This window comes from Centroberyx affinis, unplaced genomic scaffold (assembly GCF_046629955.1).
Source record: "Centroberyx affinis isolate AG114_WGS23_722 - 3 ecotype Tasmania unplaced genomic scaffold, CSIRO-AGI_Caff_v1 ptg004513l_1, whole genome shotgun sequence".
NCBI lineage: Eukaryota > Metazoa > Chordata > Actinopteri > Beryciformes > Berycidae > Centroberyx > Centroberyx affinis.
The window spans coordinates 82,318-108,173 of record NW_027282158.1 but is presented as its reverse complement, the minus strand read 5'-3'; the positions used below and the strand labels follow the sequence as shown (position 1 = coordinate 108,173).

Below are 25,856 nucleotides of genomic sequence, written 5' to 3'. Positions count from 1 at the left end.
ATCACCAGGGCGCCACGGTCATCAAGAGACAAATTCAAGTCAGGCAGTCATGAGTGAGACACTTCACCTCTGCACTGTCAAACTTCATCAGAGTTTACAGAACTTGACAGAATCATTTCCTAAAAAAAACACGTCTGTTCTTTAATGAATCTAATGTATCTAATCTAATCATTATTCCTGACTAAAGGCACTTGAATGCTCAACAATTCTTATTTACAATCTGTAAAGTCAGAAGTAGGAGTTTATTTGGAGCAATTGAAAGCAGCATAAGGACGTCACGGCCGAAATGCTCATTTACGATATAAGTGAGAGCGCTTACTGTAATATCCACAAAACACTGGTATCAATTGGGCAAAAGTATTGCACGCCGACATATAAATATCGTATTAGCCTAATACTAATACTACTAATACTAATTCTAATACAATTCACAATATCACAAATTTATTCTGCATTACCAATTGTAGTCTCCTGGTCATTTGAATTAATTTATGTCCAATATGCTGCGGGGACTTGAAGTGGAGGTACAGCATTGTTAAGATCCACCCAAAAGCAGCATCCACATATTCCTGTGATTTTTGGGCAGTTCAGCCATCTTTTGTGAACAACGTAAACAAGTCTCTAATGACGAAACAAGGCAGCCAAGCCTGTTGCTGCTTCACTGACAGTGAATGAGTGACTGATTTTGTGGTCACATTGGCCTTACCCAGAGTGATTTGAAACATATATGGCCACGTAATGTGGTTAATAACTGTTAGAAGTACAGTGACACAAAACTAATACCATTACCAAAAAATCTGAGTTTGCAACGTCAGTCTGAAATTCACTGTCAAACTCAAACAAAATCTCTCTGATTGATGTGACACTGTATTGATTCTTGTACACTCTCAGAAAACAAAGTACAGGAATTTACATAATGGGGTACAAAGGGGTACACATACTTATTGCTGGGGCTGTACCCTATTGGGGTGTGAATATTGTACCATTAGGCGTGGTCCATTTTTGTACCCTTGTTGCCTGTACCATACATATATACAAACATGTACCTTTTGCTGTCAGAAATATCCATGTACCTTTAAGTGCAAAAAAGGCACACAATTAGGACCTCTAGCTTACCTTTGAAGGTACATTTGGGACACAAGTGTACCTGTGGGGACAGAAATGGACCTGTACTGTACCCCTATTTCAGACAGTGTAGGGAAATTGTGTTTTTGCTGGCCTTCCTCCACTGAGGTCAGAGGTCACGGTCGGCTACGGAGCAGCGTCTTGCTGAAAGACAGTCAAGGATGGTTGAACCTGGCTCCTCCAGGCGAAGGACAATCTGTGTAACTACTAGGCCTCCTTTCTGCCTTTGAACTGTGCATAGATTGCATTTTAGACTTTTCCTTTGTAGTTGAAATCAGTTTATTTTACACTCAACACTGGGAATGCTATTCATAATCTGCTCTAACAAGCTGGATGACATCGCATCTCATCACCCTTCATATGACCCCTTGCCGATAAGATAAACGCTGCAGAGAAACTCGGACCTCAGTTGGCTGCAGCTGCGTCGTGCCACGCTACTGGTGTCGTACTCCGAACCGGCAACGTCAAGTCCAATCAGAATGCATTGAATTTTGGTTCTCGTCCATCTCTCTGAGTGCACAGCGGTTATTGGTGACACTTTGGGGCCCCAATAGCTGTTTGACCTTTGAGCGAATGCGCTGATGGTGCCAGCGAACCCACCATGAACTTGATCCGGCTACTACTGTATATAGATACAATAAATGGCGTCGGTGAGGTCAGATAAGTCCAGTGCAGAGAGGAGAAAGTGATCGCTTTTAAATTTGCACGATTGATTTAAAGGTTGATTGATTTAGAGGTTGTAGCACAGTATTGTGACTGAATTAATGCGATGCAGTGTGTAATTTGATTTTCTTCCACAGTGTGCATGTCATGGGACAGGAACATGGAAGAGGCTGCAACAGTATATGTGTTTTGAATCCCGTCCAGCGGTTATGCGAGGGCACAGGGATTCAGTCCAAGATTACTGCAGGCATGCTGCAAAGACAGATCTAACTTTTCATACCTAACCGTGCCTCATTTCTGGAGTAACTAGTTTATAGCCCAGATATGTCACACTTACCCACCACAGAGAGAAATATTACACCTCAGATTTGTACATGGCAACACCAGACGGCATCCCTCACAGCTGATGCTTGTTTCTGAGGTTTTTGGACTTCCAGATTCAGCTTTTCTGTCCCAGATATCAACTGGATTGTGAGCTGATCTCAGTGTGAAAGCTGTCGAGTGTCACACTGCACAGTGACCACACAGTGCAACACCTGCCTGCGGTCATACGACTCATTTTGCTGTTGCATCATGTTGAACCAGCTGACCCCCCATAACCACACACACACACACACACACACACACACACATACACACATACACACACAGTTATACTTAAGTCACTTTTGGGGTATTTACATAGACTTACATTCATTTCCTGGAGACTTACCCTAACCCTAACCATAACCACTACTTGCCTAAACCTAACCATAACCCTAAACCTAAACCTAAACCACTGACCCAAAAATCAGCTTTTGACCAATTGGGGACACGGCTTTTGTCCCCAATTGCACAAGCCTTCCCCAATCAACTGGTCTTAAGTCTGGTGTGTGTCCCTGAAAGTGACTTAAGTCATACCACACACACACACACACACACACACACACACACACAGAGAGTCGTGACAAGGAGGAACGGTATTTACATCGGCTGTTCCTCCAGGTCACCTGGGGGAGTGGTAGAGGGCAGTCACATGCCGTGTGCGCCCATGAGGTGGCGTGACTTTTGTTTCAGATAACAGTAACACACACGCTGATAGGCATGTCCAGTTTGGGGACAACACAAGTGACATTTGCACTGTGAAATAATGCTGATTTGTTTTTGTTCAAAAAGGTATCTGTGTGACTGAGTGCATCTTTGTGCAAAGGAGTGAGTGTAAGCTTGATTTTATGTTTTTGAATAGTTTATTTATCCTTTTTTGTAAGTTTGTACTTTGAATACTTCTTTGTCTGTTGTTTTTTAGGTGTTTTTTTTGGCTCATTCTGTACGAGTTCATGTCATACTTTTTAGTCAATTGGAAATCTATTATTATCTGTACTATCCAGCCCTGGTTGCGTACATGAGCCCCTGTCCTAATGGTGTAAGGTTTCTCTACATTTGGTTGGAGTCACACACATGACTGTGCTTGGGGCCCTGGCTTCAGCTGGGGGTGTCAGGTTCGACCCCTCTTTCTCAACCTGCGTCCCAGGAAAAGGCAAGGGAGGGGAACTCCAGAGAGAGAGAGTGGCGTGAGATGGAGGTGTGTCTGCAAGGAGAGGAGGGGAGAGGGGGATTTTATTGAGTGATGTAGAGCAGAAATTTTTCCACTGAGCTCCTGGCAGATCCTAACTTTGCCCGCCCAGCGCAAACCCTCCCACACCACACCCCCCTAATCCCCGCCTCGGACGCACCGGCCCGCCGGCCACCCCTCCGCCCCCGACTCGAGTGGTACGCCCCGAATTTAGGGTCCACCTGTTGCCTTGGGAAGGATTAATCTTTTTTGTGTGTAATAGGGAGCGAGCTTGTCTGTGGTGTGCAGCTATGGTGCCTGACCCCTTTGGCATGCGCTCTGAAATAGAAGGGGATTTATGGGCGCTGGAAAAGACAGACAATGGCAGCCAGGCCGGCAAAGACGAGCCCCTTCTTGCTGTAAATGAGAAGTGTTGAGTCATGGCAGCACACTTTTGTCAGCGCTGGACTCTGGCTTGGGTTCGTCTGAGGTCCAGCCACTGTGCAACAACACACACTGGGTGTCGACCCATAATGAATCCTCCAGTACTTCACCTATTACAGCTGATGCATCTCAGACAAGTTATGTGTCTATAAATCAAGCTGTTCATTTGAATATTACCATCTTGTGCCTTAATGAGCAATGAAAAAAGAGAGTAAGATGCACCACACTCTTGTCTGTTGGGTCCTTGTTGAGTCAACCCCATGTTTGGACATCTGCTTCTGTTTTGCATTTACACTACAGATTTTCTTGTTCTTAAAAAAGACCAGTGGAAGTTATGTAACACGGCTGCAAAATCAGGACCTTGAGACCAAATTTGGCCCTCAGCAAAACTCTCTTTGGCCCGCTAAAAAGCTCCAGAGGGTGATAAGATGTACTGTTTAGTCTGTTGATACAATTCTGCTGTTTGAACAGTGATATTGAGATGATTTTAATTATAAGGCAATCATGTTTGTGGCCCATGTCCATCACCTGTGATATGCTTCCACCCTTGGTCCTCTAATTAAATAAAATGGACCTTCTTGTCTGTTTGATCACCCCAGTCTTGTGTTGCACAGCATGTTGGTCTTCCTGTATACAGAGAACACTCTTCTAGGCTTCAGCCAATGGTGGTTAAGGTCAAGACAGCTTCCTGCTTGCGTCTCTTGCCACAAAAGACGACCTCTGTCGCCCTCAAGATCAGCCTCACCCCCCTCCCCCCTGGACACGGAGAGAGGCGTGCAAGTGGGTGTGCGGGTGTCACTCTATCCCGGCCGGACGGACACAACACAAACTTCAAACAAGGGAGGACGCGCTGCAGAAGATTCATCACTTTGGGATCCTCTTTTGACGTGGATTCTACTTTTCCAGTTATTTTTTCTCAGAAGTGCCAAAGATCTTAGTCGGGCTTGTTTTCCTTTTGGGGAGAGTTTCACGTGGTCTCCATTTGGCACAAGACGCAACTGTCACCGACTGCGAGTGGCTGTCTGGCGCTGTCAAAGTCATGCCGGCCGGGTTTCAGCAGCTCGGAGGGGAGGTAATTTCAAAGAGCTTTCACCATTTATTTAACTGGCTGCAATTATTTTTGACTGTTTTTACTGTGAGAAGTCCATGCGCATTTCCACATTGTGCCGTGCGCATTTCCATTGAGGCTCAAAAGGGATTTTACGCACGGGTTTATGTCTGTATTACATTGTATGTAACTAATGTAATGTAAGAGAACTTAAGTGCTTTGTTGTCTTGAAACACATTTAACTAATAGAATAAAAAAAACGTACTTTTGTCAGGCAAAAAATACCTCATAATAAAAATATTACAAAAGTGAGACGATCTTGGTGAGAAGATACATTTCCATTATTTTCCACATTCTCTTATCCGTTACCCAACATACTCCTCCCCAAAAATGTCATAGAATAGGCTGCCTATATTTATTTTAAAAGGATTTGTTCAGCAATAGGCCATACCATAGGCTACTTCGGTGATCCAGACCCCAGAGAGCAACAGCCATCTACAACCAACAACTAGTAGATGTGTGAGTTTCAGTAGAAAGTGTGGGAGGGAAACTAATATCAAGCCTGATCTGAAGGGGCTTTGGCCCTTATTTAGTTCTGACCTTGACCAGGCAAATATGTGTGCTTACAGGTCAGAGCTGAGCAGCAGTTTATTAGGATCGTCATGCCACCTAGTCCGACTGGTTTCTCTTCACCACTCACATAAACAAAACCTTTCTTGCCCCCTCCCTCCAGCTCTGTTTGACAATTCATTATCATTTCTCGGCCACATGGATGCGTACCTGTCCTGGGTGATGTGAGTGTAGGTTTGATCGGCAGAAAACCCATGAGATCCACCATGAAACAGAACTGACACGTTATTCCTGTGATCTTGGACAGTTTGGGTCATAATAAAGTCTCTCCCTAAGCTTGAAACAAGAGAGACCAGACTCTTATCGATGATGTCATCAAGATAGAAGTGCTGAAGCTGCTCCACTGACAATAAACAGGAGGCTGACTGTGTATTCCTGATATGGGTACATTTACTGGTCCAGAAGTGTTAGCATCAATGTTTAATAAATCCCAGTAGTGTGGAAACTCTAACAAAGCAAAAAATAAACACTCTCTGAGTTGATGAAACAGGTCTCCCTTTCAGATCAGTGGCAGGTCTGTTGAGGACGTCCCATTAAGTCTTGGTCATGTCTTGAAAACTGTTCATATGCACATATGATCAAACTGTACTTGATTAATAGAATAGAATAGCAACTTTATTGTCTACATGGGGAAATTTGGGTCGCAGTGTAACACATTTGAGGTGTTCACAGAATAAAAGAACACAAAGAGCAACAACAATAAAAATAATAAAATGAAAATAACAAAACAAAACAAAATGCCAGACAATGGACATCGTCAACATGCGATATACTGTATAATATGTAAAAGTAAACTGTATAAGTATTATATTGGATGTGGAGATGGCATATTCCAGACCAGTGGAGTGGGTTATGATGAGATGACAGGAGAAACGTGTGATTTGTGTTTTAAGGCGGTGTTTCATTTTAAGGTGTCAGAGTCACACTTGAGTCAAACTAGATGCACAACAGCATCAGCACTGAAAGAGGAATGTGTTTCATGTTATAAAAAAAAGCAGGTAGAGCATGACTGACCGCCTCTGGTGCTCTACCTTTTCTGCAGCAAGGACACACACACACACACACACACACACAAACACTTGCCCTTTTGTTTTGGTTTATGAATACTAAACAGTACTTATCTGGAGACTCAACACGGCAAGGTCAAGTCACAGAGTTACAGACACACCCAGACAAACTCAAACCCTGCTGAATAGAATAGAATAGAACAGAAAAAACAATTTTGTACATGTTGGCGAAATATAAAACGCTAAACGTATACAGGGCAGATCGCTCTCCAGAGTTTCTTTTTTTTTTTCAGATAGTGCACAACAAAGATGTGCATGTGTACGGTCTGCTGTCCCTGTCAAACCTAAAGTTGCACTCAAATCTAGGGCCATTTTTAAGTTACATCATATCACTGTTTGCATCTCCAATTTTTCAGGAATTAAAATAAACAGCTTTGTTTTGAGCCCGACAACCATACATTTTTACATGTTGATCCAATGGGGTTTTGAAAGGTTTCATAAATCCAAGTGTTGTAGAGCTTCCTCATGAAAACATGAAAATCTCAAAAACTGGAGTCACAAAGTTTTCACCTGACAACGACAATATGCTGCTAATCCCCCTAGTTCTACTACAGTAGGCATTTGGTTGAGAAATGACACTGTCAGACAACAGCAAAGATCACATCCAAAAGTCTTGTCTGATCCATGTCAACTTCGGGTTTTCAGTCTCTCATTATTGTTAGTGACACAATCCTTGTTGCTAAGTAACTAATCTGTCCAAAATCTCACAACCAACAGCTCCTGTCTGCCTCTCCTGGTAGAGCCGAGGTTTTTTAAATGTCTCTATAGGACGTAAACAGTAGGGAAGACCTCAACTCTCCGAGGGCCTCTTGTCAGTCACCGTGGAGACAGGTGCCTGAGGCATGATGGGAAACTGGAGGGAAGCTAAAGTTCAGGCGCCAAGAACAAAGTAGACTGTGAAGTCATGGACGGCCCTTAACGGATTGTCTCTCATTAGGATCATAGTTATATATAGTAGATATTAGTGCAATGGGCTGTGTGTGTGTGTGTGTGTGTGTGTGTGTGTGTGTGTGTGTAGATACATGCATGTGTGAATGATTGTGCCACAGACTTTATGAGTGAACAGTTTCCACATAAGCTTCATTTTCATTTGTCATTATTATTACAAAGACCATTCTCATCGCATTCATCATCATTCTCAAAGTAATATTGTTTTTAATGCATTGTTCTGCTCTCTATATTTGTTTGTGTGTGTGTGTGTGTGTGTGTGTGTGTGTGTGTGGACCCCAGATAGTGACTGGAACCCTTGCCCTCTCAGTCTTCACTGCTGTGCTGGGATCTCTGCAGTTTGGCTACAACATTGGCGTCATCAATGCACCTCAGAAGGTAAGACCGCCTGTCCTGATGTTGCATTTTGCCAATGAATGAGTTAAAATTATCCTTCAATCACTGATCAAAGTGTATGTCAGACGTTCTTTTTTTGTGATCAGTTGTTTATTGAGCATTACAGCTTTTTGGGGGAAAAAAAGAACAACCATCGTCTCAGCATCATCTCAGATTCATGCTTCAGTGTTATGTAATGTCTGATTCTGTTGTAAAAGACAGAGATCCTGCAGATGGAAGTGCTGATGCAGGATGCGGGAGGATGATACAGTGACATTCAACCAGACGTGTGTTTGATTCCAGTCAACTAAGCTCTTTCTTGTTGTTTCATCATTTTTACGAGGCGGCGTGTTTGACACCACAACATCCACAACATCCTCAGCCAGTCAGATCGTGCCGACGGTGTTTAGAAAATAAACTGTAACGAGGGAATCAGTCCCCAACATGCGATGCTGTCAACTGATGCAATGAGTGTACAACAGTTTTAAGGAAACAGGAAAACTTTGGGATGGGGAGTCAGTTGTCGACTACAGAGAAAGGAAGTTGAGAGAGAGAGAATGTGTGTGTGTGTGTGTGTGTGGGGGGGGGGGGGATTAATGCGTCTTAGTTATGTGTGCACAACAGCGTGCTCTTTAAGGAAACATGGCATCGCCAAAAACTCTCCCACCCTTCCTCCTCCTCTTCCTCACCCTCCATCCCGTGACAAGCTGCACTCTCTCTCTCTCTCTCTCTCTCACTCAGCTCACACACACACACACACACACACACACCTCCTTTCCCCCTTCCCCATCTCAGGCATCAGCTTAGGTAGAGGAGGTTTTACGACAGTTCTGCCTCTGGTGTAATGGGAAAGAGGGGCTATTTCTGTATTTTTTTTATTGGTTGTGGGGATGGGGTGGGGGGGTGGGGGGGGTTTATGGTTGATTTTATGGTTGGTTCTCTGACGCATCCGGAAAGGAACATGGTGCCATACACACATGTGGGACCTTGCCACATCCAATACAAACACTATAGAGATAGAGGCAGATGGATCTTTGGAAACCTGATTTGCAGTGTTCATAAAACATGTTGTTCTTCATATAGCAGTCATTTGCAATGTTCTGCTATGGTGGATTGCTTGGGTATTGTTTATGCAAATGTATCAGATGTGATTTATGAGTACCTATATTTGTATCATACCTTTTTATCAGGACTAGTATGGAGAAATAAAAATCAGTCAAGAAATGTATGAATATGCATAACCGCATATTGCAAAACAACAAAATATTTCCACTTCAAAGAAATGTATTTCTATTATTTTCACCCCTAATTCTACCCTTACTTCAATTTCCTATACAGTATGTCACACCACATCTGTCACCAGAGAATATTGCTAGGCATGTGGTAATGCATACACAGTCAGACAGAGATGAATGGACAGTTGTTTCTGACTTGGCCTCTAGTATTTTGACCTCTGGTGATGAATCTGTATCGCCTTGACCCGTCACTGCTGCTGCCAAAAACATGACTCTGCTGCCGGATTTTCACAAACAGAAACCCTAAAACCAGAATAGAACTGAATAGAGTAGACGTAGCTGTGTGAGTCAACCTGCCTGGGTGACATTTTGGGGACGGCCCTGTTGATAGAAGTGTGTTAGCAAGAGAGAGACAACTGAGTGTGTGTTACTGTCAACATACTTAACAATTTGCTTTACTCTCTCAGGTCATAGCGCCTGGATTTAGTGTTCTTTATAATAACCCTTAATTTATACACTGTGCATAATCCAAAGGTCAATTTATGTTGCTTAAACAAAGAAGAGTGGGCGGTTCACTCACCATTAGCAATTTTTAATTTCGTCAGATAGAAAGTAGTGAGGGGGACAGAGTGCAGAAAACACAGGAGAGAAAGCTCTGCTGGGTTTCGATCTCTGACATTGATCTTATTAGCAGTGGAGTTAAAGGGGCATTAAGTAATCTATGACTTTTATCGACTAGGGAATTGCAGCAACATTGACAAGCCTGTGGCACAGCTTAATTGACATAAATATTAAAGTCACAATTTTACAATAGAGACAAGTAAGCTAGCTAATTAGAGCAGAGATCCAACAGAAACGTCTAGTGAAGAGGTAATATCACAACTACTGTAATAAAAAATACTCTCAAACTACTGTAAAAAAACATAAGAGAGCTTGCACACTTGCTTGGATAAATAAAGGTGAAACAATTGCTTTTCTCTGGGTTTCTCAAAGATATTTTATATTATATCTTTAAATTTGCTTATACAATGCCCTTAGGTATTTGGAAAGGTCCATTTTGAATTCAGTTTGTAAAACATCTCAGAGGAGGAGTGTTGATCTGGAGTCTCTAATCAGGTTACCTTGACCATATGAAGCAACATGATCCAAACTCCAAATCTGAACTTAGCATGTGTCTTTATGTATTCTGCTCTGCCTTGTTTCACTCCTAAGATGTTGTGAGAGATCTCTTAGTGGGGCGATCTGTTGTTTAACATGTCTTTGACACGGTTTCTTCTGGTCTGCCCGGTGCAGATCATTGAGGCGGATTACAACGCCACCTGGGTGCACCGATATGGAGAACCGATCCCCTCAGGCACCCTCACCTCCCTCTGGTCCCTGTCCGTGGCCATCTTCTCCATCGGAGGCATGTTCTCCTCTTTCTGCGTCGGTTTCGTCTCCGAGTGGCTGGGCAGGTAGGAGAAAAAAACACAGGCATCTACAGATCTGCAGAAAGTCACACATTCCAGTTTAGAGTGTTTCTAATCAGTGATTGGAAGTGAAAGTTCATTTGATGTCCTGTTGCATGAACCCAAGCTTGTGAAAACCTTTGAAACCCTTTTGTATGAGCTGCACCAGGCCTCAGCTGATCTACATACTGTACATGTGAAGTAGTAGGTTCAAATGTGGATCAGCAGCTGTGTCACAGTCATGTCCTCCCTCTCTCACCTTTCTTACGGTTGCACAGTCCACTATCCTATACCCAGTAAAGCAAAACAGCACGTCAACTAATCTGTAAAACATTGTACAGCATCAAACTGCATAGGAGTCTTTTTTTAACTTTTTTCCTTCTGTATGTCCTTTTCGGAGAAAACATTTTTCACCTAACAGCAGGATTTATCAATCAGTCAAAATTTCTTTCTTTAAAATGAAATGCAATGCAATGCGCTGCAATGTGCAGAGCAACTTAAAAGGTCATAAAAATAGAAGCAGGAGAGAAGATTACAGGTTACAGTACCATAAATTAAGGAAATAAAAAAATTAAAGAATTAAAACAAAAGAAAGAAATGGACAAAAGAATGTAAAAGAGTAAAAATATATATATATATAAATGAAAAGCACCAATAACAAACTGCCAGTAAATTATAATCTAAAATGGTACGTTTCTTGTAAACACTTAATTACGTCAAACGAATTAGCTGCCCTCAGATTAAAGTTTAGAAGTCTTATGGTAGCAGTTGTATGGAACATGACATACGTACATTTTGCGAACGTACATATACATACACAAACTAGGTACGTTATGTTACCACCGCTCTTCAGCAAAAAGACTTGACAACTGACTTCTAAAGTTTTGCCGTTTACCCAAAACTACTGAACTACAGTTTTGACACATTGTGAGAGGACAGGTGAAGCTCCTTGCTAGCTCACACCTGCTACACCATAGTATACACATTTGTATAGGGCAGGTGTGGAAGTCCAATATCAGATATGTCAGATATGCATAAGTCATAACAGACACTACACACAGTCACAGCTGTACATGCATCTGTACCATGGATTTATTCACTTATGCACCCATGGCAATGCAAACCTACTGTTGGACAGTCAGGTATATGTACTGTATGTCCTCTGTCTGGCCTTAATAATAAAACAGCTCCATCCAAACTCTGCAAAACCTCAGTCCATGCTATCTTTGGCTTGGACATTGTAATAAAAAATACTCTAGATGTCCAGTACTCTGAGTCATGACAGATTAGTGTCTCCTTTCTGCATCTGCAGGGATCCAAAATGGATCCCTGGGACTGCAGGGATCCAAAATGGATCCGTGTGTCCAGTCCCAGTCCCAGTCATTCAGGAGGAACTTGGCCCTGGATGTTCCTCGTCGACCCAGTTTCCCGCTGTAACCCGAGCCTGGATGCAGACTGGGCCGCAGCCCACAGCTCCCACTGATTGAAAGCGGATCCTAATGGAGCCGGCTGCACTGTGTTTAACTTGGGTGCAGTCGGGACAAGGTGGTCCTCAAAAGGCAGAGGTCACCGGTGTGGCTGGGAGAGACAGCGGGAGCTTTCAAAGTGCTTTAAACGTGCGTCAGCAAAAACTTGCGTGGCCAAACTTACTTGGGATATTGTGAGAGAAGAGGTGCAGCCATAGAGTTTCCCATTAACAGACAATTTTTATGTAGCTTTGCCTTCCTATGGGAGGAGAACCTGGTGCAGAAAATGAAAGAGGCAAGCATGGAAGGAGGCTTTAAAACATTTTTTACTAGAAGTGTTGGAAGTAATTAATTTTGAGTGTGTACTTTTTTAGTGTAGGTAGTGAGAATCAACCTCCTGCCATTGTTATTACCAAGCTGTAACTGTGTTACACAGCACTGGAAAATAACATTTGCAATAAAACAACTTTTTGGCAGGACTGTTCATGATCTAAAAACAGCTTCAAGTAAAATGGAAAAATCCCAACCTTGCCAGCAATGGCCAGTCTGGCAAAGTCAAGTGTTCCAGTATATGGATCTGTCGTCTTTGTGCCTTGTTGAGTGTTGACATTAAGAATTTGATTACCTGCTCTTTCTACGTCTGCTGTGTCACTGAAACATACCTTCCATAACATTTTCCTTTTTAAACAGAAGGAACAGCTACTGATTGCACTTAGGAACTAAGCAACTGACTGAAGTCTTCTGTGTTTTTGTGTCATACTGCCCTCTGGAGGCTAAAAGATAAAAATAGGAACGTCTTTTCAGTAGTAAATCATGTGTAGTTCAGGTTGTGCACAGGTTAAGGAAAATTGGAAAGGTTTTATACACGTCCAAAATATCCAAAATACACCTATCAGCTAGTGCATCATTCAGTGTCCGATCTGTAAAAGCATCGTGTCAACCCAAGACTTAAGTTACCAACAGTCTTTAAAGTATCATTGTTTTAATTTTGTGCTATTAATTATTTTGAAGAATGGGTGTTCTTTTTTCAAATGGTTGGAATCTCATCTTGAAGCAAAGCTCTTCAGATGCTGAGACAATTCTTTTAAACAAAAACAGAATTTTAGATCATGTTCTTTTCCTGGATGATACATTTGGAACAAAACAAAGTTTTGTTCCAAAATAAGACGTCCATCGTTAAAAATGTGACACCACAAAATGATTGCTGGCATGAAGATTAAATTCACTATTGAATATTACTGAAGTTAATGGCTATCTTGACTCATTCATTCATGAAATAGTCACATTTAGGTTAGATTAGATAAAATAAAACATCAAGGATTGCTGTGAGTAAATTGGGTATTTTAGAGGATGTAATCATCTCTATTTTCATTCATTTGTATTGAGCAATCATCATCAGTTGATATGTAATATGTGGATATAAGTCGCGTTTTGGAACTGAATTATTCCAATGATGCTTGTGTGTGTTTTTCCAGGAGGAAAGCGATGCTCGTAAACAACCTGTTTGCCTTCATTGGTGGAGGGCTGATGGGAATGTCCAAGGTCAGTCGCTCCTTCGAAATGATGATCCTCGGACGCTTCGTCATCGGCGCCTACTGTGGTGAGCGGTCCGCTGTTCTTTATCTCTTCCTTTGTTACTTTGTTTTCTTCTTTCTTTTCTTTCCTCTTCTTTGTTGTTTCTTCAAACTAAGCAAGTTGATAACAAGTGCAAGACAACATACGAGTCAGATCATTATTTATACTCATACAGTATTATTTCAAAATGCATCATTTGTAAAGGATTAAGAAAAATATCCTGGAGCAAGAAACAGATGGGTTACATGAGCCAGTCTCTTACAGGGAGGCTGACCTTCTAGCAATCTCTCTTTAATTCTACCCTTAAGCACCAGTGGATTCTGGGTATTTTCTTCTTCACTGTGATTGACAGTTAAAATGACACCATCTGATAAGAATTATTTGCAGCTACTGTTTGACCAAGATCTGACCAAGCCATCCTTCAGTCGGTTACCTCCCTTGTGCCTTAAAGGGACACTTGTCTCTGTGTCTCACCCGACCTGTCCTGTCTCCAGGTTTGGCATCAGGCTTGACGCCCATGTATGTGGGTGAGATTGCTCCCACCAGCCTGCGAGGGGCGCTGGGCACTCTGCACCAGCTGGCCATAGTCACTGGCATTCTCATAGCACAGGTACGACCGCACACTGTGGTATCCATGGTGCAGAAATCATAATGAAAAGGTTGGAAGCCATGTAAAAGGTGAAAATGTATTAAATGCTTGGTAAGCGCAAAACAATAAAGAACAACAAACAACACAGTGATAGGCTTCTATACTACATGCAACGCATTTCAAGCTTAGCGCTCTTCCTCAGGCAGCATCTAAACAATTAATACATTTTCACCCTTTTGCATTGAAGTGGCTTTCCCAGAGAGAGGCTTCTTAATATGTTTTGTATTATCTTTTTATGAAAAGTAATTTTATCTTTATTCCATGCTGTTATGTGTGTCTTCTCTGGCTGTGTAGGTCCTCGGTCTGGAGTCGTTACTGGGCAGTGAGGACCTGTGGCCCGTCCTGCTGGGGGTAACTGTTCTGCCCACGGTGCTTCAGATGGCGCTGCTGCCCTTCTGCCCCGAGAGCCCCCGATTCCTCTACATCGTCCGCTGCCAGGAGCACCACGCCAAGAGCGGTGAGCACAGGACATCACTTCACTTAACAGGAATAATTCACACACCAAAATGAAAATTCTGTCATTATCTACTCGCCCTCATGTCAGTTGAAACTGTAGTTTGTACAAACACACAGAAAGTTAGCCCCTCGTAGTTCCATCTCAGCCTTTTCTCAAACTATTGAAGTTAATGGGGCTAGAGCATAAAATGTCCATCAAACTTCTCCAAACACCTCATGCAGCATAATCCAAGTGTTTTATAGCCAAACGATTGTACTGTAGGTCCAAAAGACCAATATTTACCTCATTATCTCCCATAATTTCTTCACTGATAATGTGCACCCTGCCATTTGCTTCCTACTGTAGGTTTGGCAAAACACTTTGATTATGCTGCACAAGCTGTTTGGAGAAATTTGATTGGCATTTTGTGTGTTTTTTGGAGCTGTAAAAAGATAACTTTTAACTGTTAACTTCAATAGTTTAAAGCCTGAGATGGAACTACGGGGGCTTTCACCAAACACACTTTCTGTGTGTCCTATGAACATCAGTGCAGTTTCGACTAACATGGGGGTAAGTAGATAATGACTGAATTTTCATTTTGGAGTGAACTATTCCTTTAACCCAAGTCCCAGCCCTAAACCAGCCCCTTGACAGAATGAGTACCAACCAAAATGACCTCACTTTGCAAAAATGCCCTCACTCCGAAGGTCCAAAACTCAAAGTGATTGCCACAAGAATAGAAATATCAGAACACACACACATCTCAACTCTCTCCCCTTCCATCCCTCGCTTGCCCAGGCCTGCGGCGGCTGACAGGCAGGCAGGAGGTGGGAGACATGCTGGCGGAGATGAAGGAGGAGAAGAGGAGGATGGACATGGAGAGGAAGGTGTCCATCGCGGAGCTCTTCCGCTCTCCACTCTACCGCCAGCCCATCATCATCGCCATCATGCTGCAGCTCTCCCAGCAGCTGTCCGGGATCAACGCTGTGAGTCAGCGGTTCCGTTACACTCATTTAGACATGGTGACACTCCTCCTCTCTCACACACACACACACACACACACACACACACACACACACACACACACAGCTGGGAAAATGACCCCACAGCTAGGAAAATGTGAATACAATGAAAATTCATCATCTAGCCTTATTGCCGAAATAAAACTATATTGTTCATATATCCTCATACAAATAGCCAAATAAGATAAATTCTTAAGCTGCAACACCTATTTGAACTAATCCTGGAATTGGATCAGAGTGTTTATTTTATATACGTTTCTTTCTTTCATTGTTACTCTCTTTTCTTTCTTTCTTTCTTTCTTTCTTTCTTTCTTTCTTTCTTTCTTTCTTCGTTACTTTGTTTTCTTCTTTTTTTCTTTCATTATTTATGTATTTATTTGACAGATATAAAAGCACATATCACGTATGCATGAGAACAAAAAAAAAGAAAAAAGTGTTAGTGTGTGTGTGATCTGAAAATATGTATGCATATTTTTGCATCATTGCATGAGTGTCCAGTGATGTTCCAGTGTTTGAAATGAATCTAGAAAGTCTCAAAATCCTTCAAAAATGTGAATCAGTGCAGTGTAATTTTGGCATAATACTAATCCGCTCTCACTCCTCTGACCAGATATTCTACTACTCCACCAGTATCTTCATGAAGGCGGGAGTCCAGAGTCCAGTCTATGCCACCATCGGAGCCGGCGTAGTAAACTGCGCCTTCACTGTCGTCTCGGTCAGTAATCAAACCGACCGCCATCGTGCCTCGAAAGCTTTGTGGCTACAATTTACACATCTGGGATTTTTGATGTGCTCCATTCTTACAAAAGAACTTAACAATTCTCAAGAGGGTTCAATGTGTGTGTGTGTACAGCACTGCTTTATACCCATGTCTGCCTCTATTACTGTTTAACATAGTTATCAAAGAGCAAACAAGATAACGGGGGATATCGGTCGCCCTTTCCGGGTCACCTGCCTCACGAATAGTTTTGCGTCCAAACAGGCCGAGTTTGGTTTGTCAGGTCCAGATGTTTCAATGTCACTGATTGGGTCAAGATGGTACGAAGCTTCACCCTTGGATTTATCAACATGGCAAGGAGGGATTGCTGTTCTTCAGACTGAATATGAAAATGTCATGATGCAATTCTATTTCAGTACACCCCTAACTGAATTTTTAACAGCTTGTGTGTCCACTTTGTAAATGTGCTATGTCATCAAAACAGAGCAGTTTTCTCACTTTAACCCAGTGTCATTCACACTGAAATGGGAAACATAAATCTTGGCTCCCATAGGACACTGTGGGTGCTGACCTACTGTATCTGTAACCCTGTTGTTGTCCAATCAACAGCTCTTCCTGGTAGAGAGGATGGGCCGGCGGACGCTCCACATGCTGGGACTGGGCGGGATGAGCATCTGCGCCATCGTCATGACAGTGGCTCTCGCCTTATTGGTCAGTCTCCCAAGGGATATCAAATGTCCTGTACTGTTATGGAATTAGAGAACAATTGCACATAGAGCACAACATATCAGAAGTCCATATGAGCTTTCCTGTCAGCATGAAAAACAACTGAGACTGATTCCCTCTCTTCTCCCCCATGGCAGGACAGTGTGCCTTGGATGAGCTACATTAGCATGCTGGCCATCTTTGGGTTCGTGGCCTTCTTCGAGGTGGGTCCAGGCCCCATCCCCTGGTTCTTTGTGGCTGAGCTCTTCTCTCAGGGTCCAAGGCCGGCTGCCATGGCTGTGGCCGGTTGCTCCAACTGGACTGCCAACTTCATCATCGGCATGGGCTTCCAATATGTTGCTGTGAGTCATTTTTACCTACAGCAGATGTGGCACATTTGTACGTTGTGGCAGCAGGCAGAGGACGAACAAGAGTCCACACAACAATGAAAGTAATCCACTGCTCACTGGTTTGATTGAAGTCTGGTGGTGAAACACAATGGTTCCAATTTATTTGGTTGCTACTGTATAGATACACTGCAAATATTTCAAAATATGGAGTACCTTCATGTAGGGCTGCAACTAACGATTATTTTCATTGTCGATTAATCTGTCGATTATTTTTTCGATTAATCGATTAGTTGTTTGGTCTATAAAATGTCAGAAAATGGTGAAAAATGTCGATCAGTGTTTCCCAAAGCCCAAGATGACGTCCTCAAATGTCTTGTTTTGTCCACAACCCAAAGATATTCAGTTTACTGTCATAGAGGAGTAAAGAAACCAGAAAATATTCACATTTAAGAAGCTGGAATCAGAGAATTTTGACTTATTTTTCTTAAAAAATTACTCAAACTGATTAATTGATTATCAAAATAGTTGGCGATTAATTTAATAGTTGACAACTAATCGATTAATCGTAGCAGCTTTACCTTCATGATTGTGTGGGCAATTCTGTCACTTCTTCCCATCATGCCTACAACTGTAGCTCTAAAGGAAAGGACAGAGAAGAGCACACAGCCAAGTAGAGGTGCTGGAAAAAAGGGAATCCGTAAAAAGTAAAGTGTAGCTGCACACTCTGATTGTGTTTTATTTAGGACACAAACGATTCAGCAAGAAGCCTTCATCAGGGTGACTTTACTTCTACAGATTAGGACTGTAGCTCTAGCAATTTCTGATAATATTACGAATGTGGCTCTAGTAATATCTGATAACCTTCTTCATGTGTCACAATTAATTTGTGATCTTCCTCCCATCCCTGCGCAGCACCTGTGTGGGCCTTACGTCTTCCTGATCTTCGCAGCACTCCTCCTCTTCTTCCTCATCTTCACATTCTTCCGGGTGCCGGAGACACGGGGCAAGACCTTCGACCAGATCGCAGCCAACTTCCACCAGCACTCGCCGGGGGGAATGATGGACATGGACCTGGACCTGGGCAAGCCCAGCACCGAGCTGGACTACCTGGGGGAGGAGAGCCTCAACTGAGGGTCCCCGCCTGAAGGAGGGGGAGGAGGCTGGGAGAGAGAGAGATGGAACTGGGTACAGCTTGGGGTGAACTGTATATTTGAGCCTGAGTCCAAACTGAAGCCTTCTGCTCTTTTATTTTCTGTGACATGTATACTGAGGTCAACTGTTAATATATTCACTTAGATAGGGGTGCCAAAGCAGAGTCTGAGGGGCACAAGAATTTGGGTAGAGGATTGCTACAGAATCAGGTCTTCACTGGTACCATGGCAACAAGAGGGAGACAGTTATGAATTAGGCTGTGACAAAGAAACATTTATGGAGTAAGAGTTGACGGATATAGTTTCAAGGAGTGAGTTGTGCATGGTCACACAAGCTTTGCACCGACAAACTTGAATAAAAAAGGGGTGTCTGGACTATTGAGGCATTAACCACCAAGGTGAACATGTGGAATAGATGGTAGAGTTTTATTCCGTGGTGAAGCACACAGATGTAGTATTGCCAGACGGAGGTGGAGAGACTTTGGAATTCCTGCACTTTATCTACAAAGACGTCCAAAGTTTTCAAAGATGGGAGGTAAAACAGTAGGAAAATAGCCATGGAGTTGACCACGCTCGCCTGTTTTTACCAAGCTAGGCGAGTGCCATCAACTGTAGTATTTTTCTGATCATGTCCATGAGAAACTCATTGCACAGCCTGCAGAAATGCTAATTTGATGAGGGCAAATCATGTATTTTAGTATTTAATGTATATAGTGTGCTGCTTTGACTGAAAATATACAACGGTATGAGGGTCAAAAAGTTTCAATTCTTTACCTACTCCATCTTTGGTTTCATGGGCAAATGCCCAATGTACTACAGCAAGATCTGTAATTGCAAGAGTAGGTCTTCTTGTAGAAGAATTTTGTATTGCACAAGCCTTTAGTTTGTGTACTTTTCTGGCATCTGTCTCATACATGTGTGCTGTTTGCTGTCCATTCTTTACTAGTGTGTATCACTACCTTCTGAAGATTTGTATTGAGATTGTTCAAACCTGTAATTTGTATAAAGAGTGAATACTGATGAAGTGGTCATGATGTGACAAATACTGTTACTGAAATACAGCAAAAGCCTGGAGAGGCTCTGCTAATCTGTGTCAAGATTTTTTAACTGGTATTGCACATGGGGTTTTGTACATTGTTCAATATTCTGAAGTCAACATGCAAGTACAAATACAGTCCAAAGCTGTTTTGCTGTAAGGCTGCACCCTTGTCACGGTCATGGAGAAATAAGGAGAGAAGCCTGTTAGTTGCAAACATGATTTATTAATTACAATTTTTATTTACTGACATTGCACATAATCCCCTCCAAAAAAAAAGCACACAAAAAAATAAGACAAAGTAAAACAAAAAGTTTTTCCTTTTCATCAATCCATCCTCAAAACTGAGGCAATGGGGGTGGGGGGGTGGTGGCATGTTTTAGAATTGAATACGGTGGTAGGTAGCAGAACTAAATGCACCACCAACCTCACACTGCTTGGTTTTCCCCTCAACTAACTTAAAAATAAAATAAAATCAAGGCTGGTTCCTCTAGTCACCACTTTTGTGCCCCATCTTAGTCAATTAAAGAAAAACAGCTTGGGGGGTTATGGAATAACTGGGATACCAAGCAGATTTTCATTCTTTTTCCATTTTTCTTTTAAAGATGTACTTTCAATTTCTAAATATACACCCATCTCCCACCTCTGTCCCCTCTTACCCAACCCCTCCCCAGAAGTCAGTGCCTGGACAGGACAAAACAAGACAAGATATGGGGGGGCTGAGGGACGGCGGCGAGGTGGGGTGGGTTGGAGGATGGGGCAGTGCGGGGGAGGGGAAAGCAGTGCACGTGTTGCGAAATAGGTCCAGTCCCCCAGTTTACCAACCCAAGGACCTAAGAAAACAAAAAAAAGCAAAGGAATCACAGGGGTTGAGAGAAGGGGGACATAGGCAGCAAAGTTAAAAAACACAGAAATAGACATTAGAACACAAAAAAGTAAAAAACCTCTAACCCTGAAACATAAATTTAATTTCAATCTGAAATCCAGGGTCTCAGAGTTTCAGCTTTTACTTTGTAACCAAAATAATCCCTGTATTCAACAGAAGACTGTAAGAGGACAAGTCCTAAGACTCATATTGGGAATCAAATTTCCTTTCCATCCCACCATAAATCCATTTACAGGCAAAATCAACTAAACAGCCAGCTAAACGTCGTCCTCAGTGCAAGATAGCTGACACAGCACCTATAACACGAGAGGCGCAACCCTACACCCTCATCCTGCCCACCCCGCCTGACCCAGGGTTGCGCCATTTTAGCGCGGGGTCCCACCTCTTGCCAAGGGTCACGTGACGCCGTCCTCCCACCAGCGTCACTCTGTTGGTGTGGGAACTGTTGTGGCAGCTGTCTGCTGCAGGGAGGGAAACTGGAGTCAGTTTAGAAAGATGGAGGTTTATGATAGATATGCATGTGCCAACTGTAAACACAACAATCCCAATAAATCAAAATCAGTATTCTGAGCTGTTTGAGCATAATGCCAAGAAAACGGCAACATCAGCCCCTTACCTCAGGTGATTTTGGCGTTTTAGGAGAGGTTTTGGGGGAGACCTTCGGTGACTTCGATGTGGATTTGAGGTCGGCTGGCTTTGAGGTCTGAGGAGGGGTACCAGGCTCCGAAGCAGACTTCTCTGTATCGTTCTGCAACAGGCACAATAAAGGCACCAAAAAAAATACAATAGGACCCCTTTATCCCAGAGACAGACATCCGAATAGACAAATGTTCAGCACACCAACCTCCTTGAAGCATGCAATTAGAAAGACTGACAATAAATCAACTGAAGGATTTTTCGATTAAATGTGTATGCATATTTAATATGTTTCAGACCAGTGTTTTCTATTAAAACTATTATTTCAGTGTCTGAATATCAAACAGTGACTCAAGGCAACCTTGTTGACACTTCAGGGTGAGTCATGATGTTTCTACCCCCTTGGTGATACATTTACACCTGGCTGAGATCTAATCACAATGGAGCCGGACCACCTCCGGAGGTGGTGGATCATATTCCAATCATAGTCTGCTGTGTGCGTTTACACCCAACTGGCGCAGATTAATATACGATTCTCATGCTCACTTTAGAGGCAGAGGACTCGGAGTTCCTTTGCCTACGGCGGCTGAACTGGCGGCGTGGTTTCTGGCCTTGGCCCTCAGCTGCTTCTCCGTTGGTCTCCTGGCCCCCGGGGGCCTCCGGCTGCTTGACCTCCTCCTGGGCCTGGGCGTCCGCTGGAGCATCCGCCTGCTGGCCCTCTGCTTGCTCTTCGGCAGCAGAGCGGGGGCGGAGTGGCCTACGGACCACCGGACAGAGAAGACGCATGGTATATTCTTTCAAAACGTCTCGAGTCATCAGGTCGTTTGTGTTAAACACTAAACCTCAATCAGTAGCCTATTTATAACATCTGGGAATGAGGGAAGTAACAAGTGTGATGGTACAGAAAATTTAGGCGATGATGTCATGGTCACCTGCGGTATGGGGGGCGGAATCTGCGGCGCGGCGCCCTCTGCTGGTCACCCTCTGCTACTTCATCCTTCTGCTCTCCAGCTTCACCCTGACAGACCAAACCTCAGACCGGTCAACAAGACAACTCTAAACACCTTTAATAACAGTTTATCATTACTTTGAATAGACTCTCTAATCCTTACTGCACTGAAACTTAATTGTGTCAGACAAATTGATCTTCTGAATAGAGATAGTGAGCAGAAATTACAGCACTAAGTTAAATTTAAGCTATACAGATGACTTTAAACTGCAAATTAGGCATTATGTAGGATTTGTGCACACACATCTTAAGTTAATCTTTGGTTTAGAATTTCAACACCAACGTTCCCCAACATTCAATTCTCCCAACTGGGAGAATAGGGGAACAGACACACAAAGTACTACTGCTTCCCTTTACCTCACTTCCACTTGCATAATACATTTCATTTTACAGTGGATTGTAGAGGAACAAGGTCATTCTCAGTTGTAGTACACCGCAATTTTCCTAAAACATCCTTTCAGTCTGCACCAGTTAAACTGACAAGAAAGAAGCAAGGTTGAAACAGAATTGGTAAACAAAACGCTGTCATGAAAAAGGATGTCACTCCCTGCAGCAACATCCCTCAGTATTGAGCCTAATTAGAAGCTCCACGGGCTTTTCTCTCTCTGCCTCAGCTCTCCTACCTCCTGCCGTGGTCTGCGGGGTCTGCGGCGCCGCTGTACGGGCCTCGTTCCCCCGTTCTCCACCGTCCCCTCGCCCTCTGAAGGCGGGCCCTGGCCATCGGCCGGCTTGCCCTGGTCGCCGGGCCGAGGGCTGCGGGGGAAGAACCGTCGACGGAAGCGGCGTTTGTTGGGTGCGTAGCGGCTGCCTTTGACCGGAACGCCGCCGGGTCCGGTCACATTGGCTGCTTCCGAGCCCTGTGGGACACCAAGAAAAATCAAGGTCAGCACATAAAGTTTGTTGTGATACACCGAATAATCAAAATGGAGCCCACAATTCTTACCTTAGCTGCTTCAATCACGTCAAACTCCACGACCTCCCCGTCTCCCACACTACGGAGGAATTTCCTAGGATTGTTCTTTTTGATGGCGGTCTGAGGAGAGAAGATCAAGCGTCAAAAAATGATGTCAAGCTACAAGAAGTTCACTCCCACTTTTAATAAGTCATTAGGAAGAAGTTTCCCCTCGCCTTACCTGATGAACAAACACATCCTCTTTGGTGTCATTCCTGTGAGGATTAAAACCAGTTACTGGCAAACTCAGGCTTTAGATTTCATTTAATTAGACTGCTGTTGCTACTGAAGGATCTGACAGTGCGCCGGGTTTCAGTAATATAGATAATATAGTGCATGGCAGGGCAATTGACAGGGAACATTGTACCTGTTTATGAAGCCATATCCGTTACGCACGTTGAACCATTTCACTGTGCCTTGGACCAAGGTGGCTGAAACGACAGTGGCAGCAGCTGATTAATCATGTACACTGATGACAATATTCACACAAGAGACAGTTATACAGAAATTAAGTCAGAACACAGAAACTATACACTCTTATCTACTTGTATCAAGCGTGGCAGGCCCACTCGACTTGCCTACACGTAGAAATGGGAGCTGTGTGTGTCAATCATTAACAGTAATACTTTGTCTCCCACTAGGTCAAGTGGGAGGGTTCCGACACAACTGGGCCGCATTTATCTTTCTGGCCTCTTACTGTAGGCCAGAATCACTGATATGAGTCTCTGAAACCTGCACAAACAGTACAAGATTCATTTCTAGTTATCATGAAGACAAGCAGTGAAGAGCTTTACAGCGGGAACATACTATTCATGCTCATAATCACCGATATCCTCAGATTTCTCAGCTTCTCGTGAAAATGACGAACACCTGTGTGCGCGCACCCGCCCCTCTGAGCGCGTGACAGTAGATAAAGAGGAAATTTAGGTCATGTGTTCACACCGCTAACCTACATTCAAACGCAAATAAACATAGTTTTAATCATTTTTTTTACATTACAGACTGGACTCTGGTCAGCTGAAGGTAGCCATTAAACACAAATATGTGCGTCAACGGGAAGGGATGGGATGTCATTTAAATAAAGCATGACACCTCCCATGTAGGCCTACATTTGGATTATAAATGAAACAACACGTTTTTCAGCTGGATAAATGAGTTTTACGTTGACGTTTCATGTCATGGTGGAGATTTAAGCAGTTCTTTAAAATGGTTGCTCCCCACAAAACCCATGCGTAAAACGTAGGACACGTGTTGCTCCTAAAAACGAAACACTGCGTTGTGTCACAGAAAGAATTGATTGATTAGCATATTGATTGGCGATACAACTGAAGATACAACCTTGTCTAGGATAGATAATAAAACTAATTTCACAAGTGGATAAACTTGGATTTCTCAGTTACACTGCCAACAGCCGAAAACAACTTTATCCGACAACAATATTTGAGTCCAATCTCACCTATACCCAGGCACATAATAAAAAAACAAATAAACCAGGGCTTTAGTTGGTGTTTTCTAAAAGTCTGGACAGCCTGAAAACAAAAGTTTGGGCCTGGATCAGACTCTCGCCCTACCTATGACTTTCCTCTCCGGCTGTGGCTTTTCTTCCACCGGTGCCGATGGTGTTGCGCTCTGCGCCTCGGCGTCGGTCATACTCGCTGTCGGTACACTTTTGCTCCTGTGTCCCCTCCCTCCTGCTCTCTCCAAAACTTTGCTCTCCACCACGGCTAAGTTTTTATCCCGACATCCCCACGGGCTGCCGGCCTGAAGCCGCGCCCTCATTGGCTTCACCGGAGCCCGTCCAGGACTCCGATTGGCTGCGCGCGGTTGGCAATTGGGAGGGAAAAATCGACAGGTGGAGGACAGGTAGACCTGAGATCAGAGGTGCGACTCTGTTTATCTGCCTGTACAGACATAAAGCTTTATAGACTAAACTCATAGCAAGTAGGCTATTATCAAACTGAGGTAGGCTACGTTATATGAGGAGGGGGTATTCTACAGGGAAAAAAACACAAATTAATGCTTTTTTGAAAATATAGCCAAGCTGATTTTATTATAATGGCGGCTGTTGCTATGATGATCACGCCCCAAATTTTTATTTAGTAGCCTAAATGTTTTTTTTTCTTTACCGTTAGATGTTTGTGATAAACAAAGATTGGGTTGAAATATATTTTGTGTGTTTATGACTGGCCTTTAAAAAAAACAAAAAGTATCTACTATAAGCCCTTAGACCTTTTGTATATATCCTACTGTTGTGAAACATATGGATAGTAAATGCTGGACTCAATTTATAACACAAGCTATAACCAGGCCTCCTCGGGTAAAATTAAGGAAAAACCTCGTCATCTGTTCAAAGCTGAAACACTGTGATACCCTGTCCTTTGGTGCAGAGGTTCCCAAAGTGGGGTCCGGGGACCACTAGCTAAATGTCCCTAGCTAAATGAGAAAAACACAAATTTCACTATTAGTTTTAAAATATTTAATTGTAGGCCTATTTATCAGACAGAAGTCTTCTCAGGTGGGGTTCCTTGGGACAAAACCTCATCAAATGGGGTCTAATGCAGATCAATTTGGGGATCCTTGACATGCAAAAGTTTGGGAACCCCTGCTTTAGTGAATAATACCCAGCTACAGTTTAAGTATACCTTGGGTGTGGCTGTCACCTTGTTGGATATTTCAGCCCCTGCAGCGGTGATAAATTAGAGGCGCAGGCTGCTGTGCTGCAGTCAATATAAACAACCAGAGCTGCGTTGA

At 43.1% G+C, this 25,856-nt stretch overlaps 2 protein-coding genes across 2 annotated transcripts; one reads left to right on the top strand and one right to left on the bottom strand.

Moving 5' to 3' along the window:
- Window positions 1–4,583: 4,583 nt before the first annotated feature.
- LOC139665277 (solute carrier family 2, facilitated glucose transporter member 4-like) lies at window positions 4,584–19,674 on the top strand. The gene is made up of 11 exons (XM_071544284.1): window positions 4,584–4,835; window positions 7,739–7,834; window positions 10,360–10,520; window positions 13,456–13,580; window positions 14,050–14,165; window positions 14,499–14,661; window positions 15,439–15,626; window positions 16,273–16,377; window positions 16,990–17,091; window positions 17,244–17,447; window positions 18,348–19,674. Exons 1-11 carry the CDS (start codon window positions 4,803–4,805, stop codon window positions 18,564–18,566), a joined length of 1,512 nt encoding a protein of 503 aa, XP_071400385.1. The 5' UTR covers window positions 4,584–4,802; the 3' UTR covers window positions 18,567–19,674.
- Window positions 19,675–20,930: 1,256 nt separating this feature from the next.
- LOC139665284 (Y-box-binding protein 2-A-like) lies at window positions 20,931–24,791 on the bottom strand. Its single transcript, XM_071544291.1, has 9 exons — window positions 24,677–24,791; window positions 23,473–23,536; window positions 23,287–23,320; window positions 23,097–23,186; window positions 22,777–23,010; window positions 22,077–22,162; window positions 21,691–21,901; window positions 21,125–21,256; window positions 20,931–20,984 (listed from the first exon to the last, which is right to left on the bottom strand). Exons 1-9 carry the CDS (start codon window positions 24,753–24,755, stop codon window positions 20,931–20,933), a joined length of 984 nt encoding a protein of 327 aa, XP_071400392.1. The 5' UTR covers window positions 24,756–24,791.
- Between the last annotated feature and the right edge of the window lie 1,065 nt (window positions 24,792–25,856).